The sequence below is a fragment of the Idiotropiscis lumnitzeri genome, chromosome 3 (genome assembly GCF_059441095.1).
Source record: "Idiotropiscis lumnitzeri isolate Australia: NSW breed Sydney's pygmy pipehorse chromosome 3, RoL_Ilum_1.0, whole genome shotgun sequence".
Taxonomy (NCBI): domain Eukaryota; kingdom Metazoa; phylum Chordata; class Actinopteri; order Syngnathiformes; family Syngnathidae; genus Idiotropiscis; species Idiotropiscis lumnitzeri.
In genome coordinates, this window is record NC_142393.1 from 5,092,163 (window position 1) to 5,106,261 (window position 14,099).

The 14,099-nt window shown below is 42.3% G+C and overlaps 1 protein-coding gene across 2 annotated transcripts in view; it reads right to left on the reverse strand.

Annotated features, from left to right (window-relative positions):
- LOC148339549 (adenylate cyclase type 6-like) overlaps positions 1 to 14,009 on the reverse strand; it is a 46,575-nt gene extending 32,566 nt beyond the window's left edge. The window contains exons 1-3 of one of the 2 annotated variants that reach the window (XM_088290298.1): positions 13,868 to 14,009; positions 12,867 to 13,023; positions 10,432 to 11,326 (exon numbers count right to left, since the gene is read on the reverse strand). In XM_088290298.1, coding sequence (XP_088146424.1) covers positions 10,432 to 11,325 — 894 coding nt within the window. In that variant the 5' untranslated portion in view covers position 11,326; positions 12,867 to 13,023; positions 13,868 to 14,009. Of the gene's footprint in view, positions 1 to 10,431; positions 11,327 to 12,866; positions 13,024 to 13,108; positions 13,506 to 13,867 lie in introns of those variants that run through there. The other variant, XM_088290299.1, reaches the window with a different exon arrangement.
- Between the last annotated feature and the right edge of the window lie 90 nt (positions 14,010 to 14,099).

Here is a 14,099-nt window from a genome sequence, read left to right on the forward strand (position 1 = left end):
CAAGTCAAAGCAAAAAAAAAAAAAAAAGTCTGTATGATGGCTCTTATCTCGAAAAACTATTGGGTCACGCATATACCAAGGCACTACTTTATTTGTACTTGGTTACATCCCACACATGATGTAATTGTGAAAGAAGTAGCGTGGATATGATTTGAGGCATCATTGCGATGGCTGCTTTGTTATTAGCTCAGGGAGCTGTACTACTAATCCATGAAGCACACACACACACACACACACACACACCCCCGCACACACACACCCCCACACACGCATGCACGAAGAGATCAAAACCATTTGACACATTAAATAAAGACAGTGTGTGGGCCATGGCCAACTCCACCAAGCCCAGATTCTTAGTGTCATTAGACTCTTATATCACATGCAGAATTAGAATTAGGTGAATTCTGAAGAAAAGGAAACAGAGAGATGTATCTTATTTAAGCTAGCATCTTCCATTTCCTTGACCATTTTGTCATCCAACAATTTTGTTGTGTTTGTTATGTTTTTGGGTTGCACATGACATAAGTGCTTAAAGTGGGAGTTGTGCAATTGGGCATTATTCTCTTGTTAGCACTTTTGTAATAAAGTCAGTCGTGTGTGCTCATTTTGACTGCCACACTAGCAACATTTGAATGTAGCCTCCGACCAAAGCCGTTGGTCACTCACACGCAAAATGGAATGTGATTAGGAAAGTTTCATCATGCGAAATTGTGACTGAGAACGAAAATGTAGCTTCAACAAAATAGCAGCACTAGCAATGCTAAGCTAGTATTAGCACTGTTAGCAAGCCGACATTAGCCACGGATGCTAACTTGGTAGAATGACTTATTTGTAATGGAGTCTTACTGTCATGCAAAATGTTATTGGTTTGAAGTTGGATTTTCTTTTTTTTTTGGGGGGGGGGGGCATCCAATTAATGAAAAATCAAAAAGAGGTGATAAAAGTACCTGTGAGAAGAAATCTTGCTAATTCCTCTCAGCTACCTGAGGTTCCCCTCCCCTTCTTCTGTCGTCTAATCTTATGCCCAGATGTAGGCAAACAAGGGATGGGCTTTTTTTTTTCTGTTTTACTATTCGGAGGTTCAAATTCCACCATAGTTTCAGCAAAGCTGCAGAAGACCAAATGAACTCGGTCGCCACAAGGCAGCAGGGTTGTGCCCGCTATGAGTTTTCCTGTGAGAGCACAGCAAATAATTGTTTTTTTTTTCTCACGGTGCCGTATTTTATGTTGCTTTTTTTTTTTTTTAATTAGAGGTACAAGATGGGGCCAGAGAGGGCTCATTTGATGATTAATTTCAGACGAAAAACGAGATGCATGTGTGATGTTTTTATGTTTATTCATTTTTTATTTGTATTTATGCTCTCTGTCCTCTCAACCTCTGGATAATGTGCTCTTCATACTCCGTATTTTCCGGGCTATAAGCCGCTACTTTTTTTTCTAGATTTTGAACCATGCAGCTAATACAACGGTGTGGCTTTTCTGTGGTTAGTTCAGAAAATACACTAAATAAATCTCGATTTTTTTTTTTTCTCTTGGATCTGTTGTGTTTTAGCAAAGTTGTTGCCGTGTTAAAAGGCAGTGTTTTAACTCATATATATATATATATATATATATATTTAACTTATATAATTTATTTATGTATGTTTTTATTTTTTATTTATATATTTATTTTTATTAAAGAGTTGCTGCGTCTTATATACAGGTGCGTCTCATAGTCCGGAAATACGGTTAATATTTAGAAAAGGCCAGATTAAAGTTTGTTGATGAAAAAGAAATGAGCTTGGTTAGCCCACTATCAAAGTGTGTGTAAGAAAATGAGGGCCCCTAGGTGTGGCGAGTTGACCTTGAACCGCTGAGTTTGGAAGAAAAAAAAAAAAGAAAGAAAGATTACATCAACAGAACATATTTCACAATGGCACAACGCATGCCAAATACCGTAATTCCTAAAACAGTTACAGTGGCCAGCCGGTGTAGTTGCAGTCGAGTTCTTCCCGTGTAATGTTGGCTTCAATGAACTATCCGGGCCAATGTCATGTCTGTGCCAAGTCATTCATGGCTATCTTGCTCTCCAGTGTGAAGAGCAGGGATCAGTAAGTTTCCATCAGTCCCGCATCCGTTTGACCCCACAACAATCTACGCTAGGAACAGGTTTTTCCTCCTGTGCTTTAACAACACACAAAAACAAACACCCAGCCCTGATGTACCTTTGATACCGGGCTCTCCTCCTAAACCGTCTGTCAATAGATCCTCCTATGGACCAGCCCCGTTTGGGATTTGGAATCGAAAATTATCCTGCCCGCAGGTCAAAGAATAACACAAGTTTGCTTGAATCTAAATCCACGTATGACATCTTTCCCAAGCGGCTGTTTATGTTCGAATCCGTACAATGCTTTTGTTAAATCACATCATGGCATTTTAAGCCATCTAAAGCGGAAGGCTACAGCTGTTCATACGTATGCTATGGAAATACATACGGTACATTAGTTCAAAAGCAGGACGCGTCAGTGGAGGTCACATGTAAATGTGTCCGGTGAACAAAAGAGAGACAGTTGGGTTTCTTGGAAGCAAAATTAATCTGGTTTGCACCATGTATGTTTACGTTACAGCCCCCCTCCCCACTCATGTCACAGACGTGTGGCTTTTGGCCTTTGTTGACTTTGAAGGAGGAAGAGGCTGAAATCATCGGTACCAGGATTTTATTGTGGCGTCTTTAGATAGCGCATATGGATATTGGCTACGGATCCTGGAAGGGACTATCTTCCCAGTTCAAAGCAGTCACAAATTACGACTGGACAGCAGTCCATCATCTTCTCTTGCGAATGTCCGTCCTACAAAAGTGAGCTCCTTTGGCTGCCAGAGTAGTTTTATCTTTCTCCTCCGTGCAGTTGCTCACTGAAGCCCCTCAGAGTCTAATAATATGACATGAAAGTGGCCGTGAGTGTGAGGAGCTCAGTGTCAACTCTCTGGGAAATAAAAGGTCGCTCCGTCTGAGAAGGATCTTTTGAGAGAGGTCTTTAACGAAAAAAAAAAAAAAAAAGAGGGGGCAGAGGAGACTGGCAGCTCTTATGAAGTCCGGTGAGTCATGCTCACATTATTCATACTCTCCACCCACGTCACCCCCATTACAGCCGTCACTCTGCTACCTCCGCACCCCCCTCAGGGATGTCATGCTCTATCGAGGAGGTCTCTCACAAAAAAAAAAAAAAAAAAAAAACTTTTGTCCTGACTGTCATCACTCTCACATCTCAGCTCTATGTGCGGCATGGCCATCTCCATGGGGAAAATACAAATAAGGGAAAAACAAGAGAAAGCTGGGAGGAGGATGAAGTCCCAGAAGGAGAATGCTACTTTCCCAGATCAGGGAGTCGAGCCATGTGACGCTGGGGGCCACAAAGTTTGTGTGAGGTTATGTGTGTGATACGGAGAGCGTGACAGTCTGAATGGACTCTCTCTGTATTCACAAAAGTGCAAGTAGCCTGGAGCCAGACAGACGGATACCTGGTGAAATTGAGCTTACAATCAGATACGACTGCTGTTTTCTCAGGGGAGAAAAGCCAAAGGTGGCGAAAGTGTTCACGCTACGTGCTTAAGAGGTACAGATAGATATGTGGAAAAAGGAGTAGACAGACATACGACATAAGACAGATAGATACTTGATTCATCCACGAAGGACATTCAGCATTCCCCTCTTAACCACAATGAAAACAATAGAAAGCACATCAGGCATGCCAAATTTCTAATCATAAAAATACCAAATTACCCGTATTTTCTATAAGGTGCACCTGGATATAAGCCAAAGCAACTCTTTTTTTGGGAAAAAATAGCAGAAAAAAAACAGACCCAAGGGAAAAAAAAAGAGATTTAATTAGCATATTTTCTGAACTATAGAGCGCCCCTAGTGGTGAAAGGAAAATCCACAGAAAAGCCGCACCGCTGTATTAGCCGCATGGTTCAAAATCTTGGAAAAAAGTAGCGGCTTATAGTCCGGAAAATACGGTAAACATAGTTTCTGCACATTCTTTAGGAGTGATTCATATGCTTGAGTAAAAGTGAAAATGTACAAACTTTAAAGAAATACAGAGAAAAATGCTGATTTTTCTTTTTTTTTTAAACAAGCGCTACTTAGCATTTTCTCTGCTTTTTTCATCAATTGAAAACAAATTCTTAATATCAAGAACAGTCTGGATGTGCCAAGTGTGGTTTTCCTAAGAACATACTCGAGAATGCCCGTACTAAGAACAAAAGTCTCTCTGTAAATTGGAACGCGTACTCTGACGTGTTTTCGTGATAGCAGCGCAAAATCCATCTCGGGATATTCTCCTATCCATGACTTCACCAATTTACGCATCCTTGTTTTAAGATAGCAGACAAGAATACTACGCGGAAATTCTGTGCCACGACTGATGACGTTTAACGAAATCACAAAGTCGTAAGAACAGATAAGAACGCCAATTGAGAACGGGCTAATGTTGTTCCCATAGCTTTGCTAGCATGCTGATCAAATGAGGAGACTGCAATTTTATGTTGCCACAATACACAACGGATTCACCACGGCTCATTTTTGTAGCCGACAACACAGAGCAATTCTCCTAAATTGGATGGGGAATATTTTGCCTCTCTGAATCCATTACTGTTATCGTTAATGCTCCTTGGTTCATGTTTCTCATTTTTTCTGCCTTACGACGAGATCCCAGCTGAGTTTCCCTTTTGTTGATTACCTCTTTTTTTTTTGTCATATCGTCATTTGAAGGTTTTAAAGCCGGCGTAAGCAAACTATGGCTCGGGGGCCACATGCGGCCCGTTAAACGTTTTAATCCGGCCTGCTGAACTTGAAAAAAAATTAAATGAATAAACCTTGTTAATGTTTTATTTTCTAAATATTGTGGTGTGTCAAAGACAGATATATTGTTGTAATGCTTTTGTTCACTTTCATTTACAATTAAATGTATTTTTTTTTCTCAGATAAGGTGAGGTTACCAAAACACGTCATCCTTCTGCTTCTTGTCCGGCCCCTCTGTCAAATTTTAGAACCCATTGTGGCCCGCCAATCAAAAAGTGCAGATATCTTTTTCACATACGTAAGGAGAAAAACTAGTAACAAAAAATAAATACTCAAAATACAGCTACAGTACCTGAAAAAGCTACTTAAGTACAGGAACAAATGATTTGTACTTGATTATTTCTCACCACCACCATTTATAGAGACTCATGCGTATAAACTTTGGATACGGTTCATCCAAGTCATAAACAAACCCAAACAATGTTGCTATCCTTCGTCCCAGATCTATTTTAAGCTTGGGAGAGAGAAAGCAACAAACTTGTTGAACAGTGCGAAGCCATTGATCGCACGTTGAAGTGGAACATACTGTGTCGAGGCCCGGGGGGCAGCCGTCCTTCGGAAGAGCAACAAAAGTGACCCGGCCGGGCGCGTCGACACGGCGGCAGCAGACAAATGTGCAAATGCGCGCCTGCAGCCAGCCTGTCTGGTCTGCAGTCCTTCACGCACATACTGGCAGCTCACTCAACCAGCGGCGTTGTGTCAATATTGTCTCATTCCCGATGGCTCCGCAGTCATCTAGGTTGCTTCATAGCGATGCTTGGTAAAGAAAACCAATAACCTGCAGTGCAGTGGACTAGGCAAGCTCAACCCATACCACAGGCAAATATGAACAGTAACGTCTTTTCTAGGTGGAATGCTGAGGGGGCGCATGTGAACCTGGGAAACATTACAATTATTACAATAAAGTGTAATTACACCTCCACTCCAGTAGTTGGCAGTGGCGCTCTCCTTGTCTTTAGTGCGCAGTGATTATTAACTCAACGGTGTCGGATTGTTTTGCAACAAAAATGCTATTATTTATAGTTGCGACGGAGAGTGGCGGGTGAGGGGTGCGAATTGTTTTCTTCTTGCTAGGGGGGGGCGTAACAGAAAATAATTGAGAAGCACAGGTATAGACAAAGTGACATTATTCACAACCATACTGTGCAAGTACAGCCATCCAGCGCTAAATCATGGTCCACTTTTTGTAGTTTTACGGCATCACAGATTTTTTTGAAATCCTATTTATATCGCGATTTATTCGCTATATATCGCATATTTTGCAGTCATTATTATACCATACGGACTGTTACTGCAAAGCAATAAGCGTGAGCCAAAAATAAAGAGTGCGTAAAAGACAGACTGTCCAAAGTCTGCAATCATTTCACATGAACAAAAGAAGCTAAAGTGCAATCTGCCTATTCCAAAGTACAGATGTTTTAAATTACACACCTGCACGTCTACAGTAAAGTAAACATCGTTAGCTAATTCGATATCGTCACCTACCACTAGTCAGAATGAATTATAATCCCTCCACCCTTAGAGAGCTAGACTGAGACACCGGTGCACTTTCAATTGCTCCGTGTAAGTACAGTAACAAAATAAACACAAGCACATATTCACACATGACCTGCTGTTTGCCACACTGAGTCACTCAACACGCAGAGTGGCTAACGATTCAGCCGGTTGACAGACAGCCAACTCTACGCTGTCATTCGCTGACGCCCATGGATGGCCGAGTGGTCTAAGGCGCCGCGTTCAGGACCCAGTCTCCCCAGGAGGCCTGGGTTCGAATCTCGAATTTCCCCATTGTGGGACTAATAAAGGGAATATTATTATTATTATTATTATTATGACCTTAGGCAAGCTGGCTAGCCTTTCAAAGACACACGCAGCCAGTCATAGATGGACACAGATACTACAGTGCTGTAGAACATGAGGATGGTGACGCCAAGTGGACAAAAATATGAAGTATGAAATTCTATCAGCCAGGGTGTAAAAAAACAATACAAGAAACTTATTAAAACATGTAAATTAAAGACTACTTTTTCATCACGAGTGATAAGCACAATACAGCTAGCCAGTCAACAGCTGGCAAGCTAGCACGGTAAGCTAGCCGAGCAGTTGACGCACAAACAGACAAACTGAGAATGCACCACACCATTTTCACAATATCCCGATGAACATGCTTTGCTCACGAAAAGCTACTTGTGTCTTATTCTAAGTAGAAGCCAACAAAATAAAAGCACCAAACACGACTTGTAAAGCAACACGCTCCGTCAGCCACTTGGCGACTGAGTTTTGTATCAATCCAAAGGAATCGTAAGAACAACAGGAAGATCATCTTACTAAAAGGAAACCGGCAGCGGGAAGGCTTAGCAGAAGCAACACTTGACACGGGACCACTGCCGATTATCTCCAACGTTTATGACTGTCAAACAATTTGGACAAAAATAAACTGTCGCGTTTGTTCTGCTTAGAATGTGTGTACGCTTTACTTCTAAAGGAAGAAGAGCGTTTGAGGTAAACGTGTCAAGTGTGTAAAATATTTCTTCCTAGGGAATTTTAATCAGAAAAGGGCAGAAATTGGGGAATTCGGGGCTTATATAGGGGTGCAACTATTGATTATTTTAATAATATATTATTATTTATAAATGATTATAACATTTATTTTAAAAAATGACACATTATTGATAGTCCACAGTGCACAAAATGCACAAACATTAATTATTAAGATTTAGAGTGTGATTATCCATAACGTCGAGAATGTTGAATCGTTGTTCTACATAAATCAGAGAATATTTACTGCTGAGAGGCTGAAATTTTGAAGACTTGGACCATTTTAAACCGATAAAAGGCATCTAAAAGATTGATCGATCATCAAAAATAATTTTCAATTTGTTGAATATTCGATTAGTTGTCGATTAATCGATGCACTTCTAGAATTATTAAATTAAGAAAAATTGTCCCCTAAATGTTTTGAACGGTTTGAATCTGGAATGAGAAAAATAAAAACATTTAGTGTGTCATTCACTTGAATGTGTTTGTGGGTTTTGTTTCATTTCTTTTTTTTTTTATGTGTGAATGCTCTTCAACGTTTGCGCAATTTTAAATATTTCCACAATTTCTATTTCTACAACTATAAAATGAAGAAGGAAACTAAATCAAATTTTCCTTGTGATTGGTTGTCGGGCCTCAGCATCCCAGCCAGTTCAGTCCTGTTTCATTTGACTAAAATAGCCTCCTTGTCTCAAGCGGGGGATTGCGGACTGAATGGCACCGAGCTACATGATCAAGATATACTGTAGCTCCACAATGAGAATAAACAAGCTCCATAATCATGATCGGGCTCCACAATGCTCGCTCAAGCCCACGCCACCTTGCACAAACGGAGAAATGAGACACAGAAAAGCTGCTTCATGCATTCGTTTTCAATAGATTGGAATATTGGACTGGAGTTTTTACAAACATTTTAAATGAAAATGAAAAAAATCAATCCCGCAGCTGTAAGCGTTCCAAAAGCCTGTAGCACGTCACAGCGGCCCTCCAACATCTATGATGCCTTTCTGCGAGTCAAAGATTTCAAATGTTACTATTGGTCTACAAAGTTCAGGACAGTCACGGAGCTAAATCTATTTAAGACAGTTTAGTTCCCTACGAGACTTCAAGACCCCACAGCCTTATTAATTGTTTCCAGACCCAGAACCAAATAAAGTGAAGCAGCTGATATCTGCTCAAGCTCTTGCTATATTTAACCGTGCACACAGCTGCTTTTCCTTATTTTTTTTCATTCATCCTGCTTTCATGTTGGAATTTCATTTCGATTTCTGTCTTTTCATTTATTGGTAACCGTTATTTCTTTACATCAGGTGAGAACTATGTATTTTTTTCTTGTGTATGTACAAGTACAGCATGGTGGTTTATAAATAAAGAGCGCAAAAAGCAAAATGCGATTGGAGAGGCTGACGAGAGCTTCAGAACCATCTGCTTTTGACACGCCGAGAGCGAGCAAGGAGCCGGAACAATGTTTGTCCTATATTGATGTGGAGGGAAAGTAGGGCGTCTCCACATGAGTACAGTAACAACATTGTGCTCCATTGTATGGTGATGATGGTGGGCCGTGGCGGCGGCCTGACGACTATCTCGTGGTCACACGCCAACAGCAACCCAAGAAGAAACGGCACAAGACACAAACTTCCAAATAGTCACAAAATTCAGGACAAGCAGGGAAGTATTTGACGCAATTTCGCATTTTCTCAAATTTGAACTGTTTACAACACTTTGGGAACTCTTTACCGCCTTTCACAACAAACTTCCCAAATTGAAAAAGATTCCACCTTTGGTAACGGAGTCAAAACATTCCAACTTCAAAATGTTCAACTCGGTCAGAACATCATGCGAACTATTAATCACGTTCCCCGAAAATGTATTCACAGTAGAATTCCCAAATGAATAAATATTTTACACAGTTACCTCTTCTCACATTTCGTGACCAGTTCAAACAATTCAAAGTTCATCTCATATTTTACATTTCAACCGTTCCTTTTATGGCGCAGCATTTCAGTACGGCGTCAGCTCTTCGGTATTCATTTCACTCACAAATCGCATTCGCTCCTCTTCAAACGACACTGCGAACTGTTTGTTAGTTCAGAAGAGCTGGATTTGAATCCAAAATGATTCACGCAATCCAAGTTTGAAATGAGGTACAACTGTATTGTACTACACTGACAGTCCTTACTCATATTTTGCCAGAACATTAGGAACGCTACACACGTCACTTCAAACTTTGCAGACAACATGAACCCTCCTGTGATGTTCATTGCTCGCCAAACGCAAAATAAATGTTCCAGGGTCAATTGACCCGGACATATTAAATGATCCAAACGTGTCCAAAACTCATAAATAGCAATACGTAGGCTTTATATCTCAATAACAACTCCATCAACATTTGGTACCTCTCACGTCAACGTTAACGTAAACGTTTGAGGTTCAAACATGTGAAATGGGGTCTCTCCCACGACCCAAAAAGGTTGACCCTGATTTCTATAAACCTTATACTCATGGATTAAAGGTGAGCTGACTTTAAGCGAGAGATAGTGCAGGCCAGGGGTGGGCAAACTTTTGGATTGACGGGCCACAATGGGTTCTAAAATCTGACAGAGGGGCCGGACCAGAAGCAGATGGATGGAGTGTTTTAATTTAATTTTAAAATGAACAAAAGCATTTCAACAAAATATATGTCTTTGACACACTGCAGTTATTTAGAAAATAAAACATTAACAAGTTTTATTCATTTAATAATTTTCAAGTTCGGCGGGCCGGATTAAAACGTTTAACGGGCCGCATGTGGCCCCCGGGCCGTAGTTTGCCCACACCTGGTGTAGGCCCTGGACTGCACACCAGAAAATTGCAGGGAAATAAAAGAACTAGATAGCTGCTCACTTTCATACCTATAGAACATTTTGAGACTTCAATTCAACTTGGAAGCGTGTTTTTGGAATGTGGGAGGAAGCTGGAATACCCTCAGAAAAACACACACACACAGATTGGATTGCGCAGCAATACGTTTGTCACGATGCATGACGGGTAAATCCAATCAAGCAGCAACTTACCAGTTCCGAGATGAACTTGTCCTCTCGGTTGCGTTGCCAGGCCGTCAGAGCGTGGATGACGGACAGCGTGACGCCGCTAAGCACAGCGGCTCGCATTCGAACAGGCAACAGTGTGTAGATGATGTAGATGAAGAAGACTGTCCACCAGACGCCCTCCGAGGCACTGCGGGGGTCCACCATCAGCAGCCCGTAGACCTGCACCACAATCAGCACCCCGATCACGAGGTAGCTCACAATCCACATGTAGTCCTGGTGGAAGAAGTTGCGGTTGCACACCACCATCACAACCACGAAGAGCGCCATGGCGACGCATAGGACGCAGACGTAGGCCACGTCGGGAACCCGCTGGATGCAGTGGAAGGCCAGCATGACTCCGCACACCACCACCAGGACCCCCATCAGCATGGTGAGAGAGCTCTGGTTGAGTCGGAAAAAGTAGCGCTGGTATAGACGCTCCAGTTTAGCCGACTGGAACTTCTTGGAGTGAAAAACCCACACCACACGCATCCAGCAGTCGGCGGCACTCATGGCCTTGCATCGGCCCTCGGCGGACTCCCTTAAGTCCTCCTCTTTCCTCCCCTTCGCTTCGCCATCCTCAAAGCCCAAGTCCACGGCCTTCAGACCCAGATCCACGCCTTCGCCGATGCGTTTGTCGTAGTGGTCCTCTTGCCATCCGCAGTGGAGGCCCAAGTTTCCGCCGCTGGTGCCCGCTCGGCTGTGGTAATGCTGGGGGGCCACATTCGGGGGATCCGGGTCCTCGGGATCCTTGAGGCAGCTCATGTAGCGAGAGGTGCAAAGCGAGGACTTGTCGTTCTTCTTTTTTCCATTGCGCTCTCCCCAGGCCGTCTTTCGCTCATCCACTCTGCCCACAAAGAGGCCTCTGGCCCACGACATCCTGAAGACAACGTGAGGGACAATCAAGAAAAACATTCAAAAAACGTGTCCTTAATGAGCTTCTGTTGGCGCGCGTATTTTCTTGGTAAATTGGCTTTTGTTTTAATGTCAAGAATATTATTATGATTATGATTATTATTATCATTAATAATAATATTATTGTTGTTATTATTATTGTTATTATTGATAATAATATCATTGTTGTTGTTATAATTGTAATAATTGTTATTATTATTATTAATAATAATAATAACAATAATGATAATAATAATAATAATAATAATAATAATAATAATAATAATAATGTTATTGTTATTATTATTAGTAATATTATTATTATTATTATTATTATTATTATGTAATGTACAGTAAATCTCGGTAATATTGTGTGTTCAGTGTACCAAAGTGCAATGGAGTTATTTGGTTGGAAGTGTGACCAAATTTGGGGAGGAAAATATCCCTCAAAGTTCAAACAACTGGAGAAATATGAGCTGTTCGCGCCGATCACTCAGACGTCATTTCAGCCAGCATCAAAAGATGAACTGCGCTTGTTTGTATGGCTTTTTTTTTTTTTATGATAGGACCACCGTGGAATGACAACGAGAAGAATATCCACTGGAAGCTAGCGTGACGTTAGCATGCTCTCATTCTAAGAAGAAACGATTCTGGCATACTTTCAGTCGAGGGTTTTGCGGTTTTATGATAGTTGACTGAAGACTGAGCACATGTCTTGTTTCTGTTAAGACACACTACTGGTTTTATATTGGTTAGTTGCTACTTTCTGTTTTTCGTCAATTGTTATTGGCTTAAAAAGACTCAGACGGATTATTGGGGTAGTTTTTGCATGAAAAAAGGACTTGATTTGGATCTTGCGTGACCGGTATGTCTGATTGGAATCTGTTTGCCATGTTTTGAAAAAGTGAGTGACGAAACAGACTGCTGAGCTAACTACCTAGCAAGTTAGCACGCTGCTAATTGGTTAGCTGGTGTATGCTTGTTAGTGGTGATGAAATGGTAGTTGTTATGAGTTGACCTTTTATTACTAGTTTATTTCATTTTGCACTTACTTTACAGTTAGGGCCTTATTTTTGAGCCCATTTTTCGTTCATTATTTTCATCAACGTGCGAAAGCAGAAATGGGTGTTTGCGCTGTTGTGGGAGTGAACACAGCTGACTTCATTTAGATTCCCGTCATTAAAGGAGCTCCTCTAATTCCCTTTAAAGAATGCCCGACATGGCACAGCAGTGTCTAACAAATTCGCAAAGACGGTAATCTAGACTTGAAATGATGAAAATGAAGACGCGCCTGTTTTCACATTGAGTTGTCTACAAAAAAGGAGATCTTATTGGAAAAAAAAATAGATTGTGACATTTATTAATCTTCCTCATTAAAGTTAACATGGTTTTTAATTAATATATTTTTTTACAGACTTGGAGGCATCACTGTAAACGTCAAAATGGATTGGGTAGGAGGAGTCTTATAAAAAAAAAAAAAAAGCAACAACGGAAAATAGCGATTACAGGTGCCGGTTACCACTTACCTGGGTGGTTTGGTAGGATTTAATGCGCTGCGCTTTAGGCTAGTTCATGCCAGCGGATGCACCCAGTGGGCTCCGTCAGAGGTCTTTCTGCAGTCTCCAAAGTGTTAACGTCTTCGCCTTGCACACCACCAGTTGCCTCTGTAGGCCTTCATGTCTCCTGGGAATATAAACACACACCACACAAATATCAGCCGCAGATCCAAATCAGGCTTCCACTGCCTTCAAACCATATTGCTTCTCACCAGTCGACTGGTCTCTGCCATCTATCGCAACAATCTGCTGCTGTCATTGGTGTGCTCCATTTGACAACAAGGGCCTCTGGAGTGGCCACTAATCAGAGATCAAGAGCTCTCCAGCCACATCCAATTGTCCATGCTTCTTCCATATGAGATCTTATGACTCACTGGCTTCAATGACACCGACCTCCAAATTTCTGTTGTGGACGGATGGGGACAAACCGCGTCGAACTTGGAAGGTGCATGTGAGGCAGACAAACAGCAGGCAGCATGAAAGGATCCGAATGGAGCACAAGAGCCTCGTTCACAAACTCAGCTCATGTACTGTAGCTGCTGCTATGTCACGCAAACTATAAACTAGATATCCGTGAGTGCAAACCGTGGGAGCTCACTAAGCATGCTATTCGTATATACGGCGAAGTGGCGGCCAGTTATTACATAACAGGACGCTCGCTCGCTCAGTCAACAGCTCTCCGTGTTCACTCGCATGCAGCAGGCAAACACGCCCGCGAGTGCTCGCCGCCGTGCAGCCCGCGTGCACGCCGCCTTCCCTTGACTCACGAGTGCTGGAGCCAAACATTCCGCAGGGCAACTTAATGCGCGGCCGGAGATGTGCGGAACGCGCGGTGAATGTTTGGACTCTGAACGCACTGAGATGTCAAGTGGACCACGCGGCGGAACGGTGCCAATGGAATCAGCACTTTTCGGTGGCAGTGTCACTTTGACGCATTTGAGCGCAGGGGTCCACACACGCACGTACTGTACCTCTGGCGAGGGGCGATCTCACAACACCCGCAGCGGTGGAGCTCCAGGTCCACGTAACCGCCGACGTTGGAGCCTGATCCGGATCCAGATGCGGCTGTGTGTGCCTACGAGCGCCGACCTAAAGACTGCTTCTACACTCTCTCTTTCTCTCTCGCCCATTCTCTCTCTCTCTCTGTCGCTCTCTCTCTCTCTCTCCATCAGAGAGCCAGTAGCACCATCTACTGGTTATTTG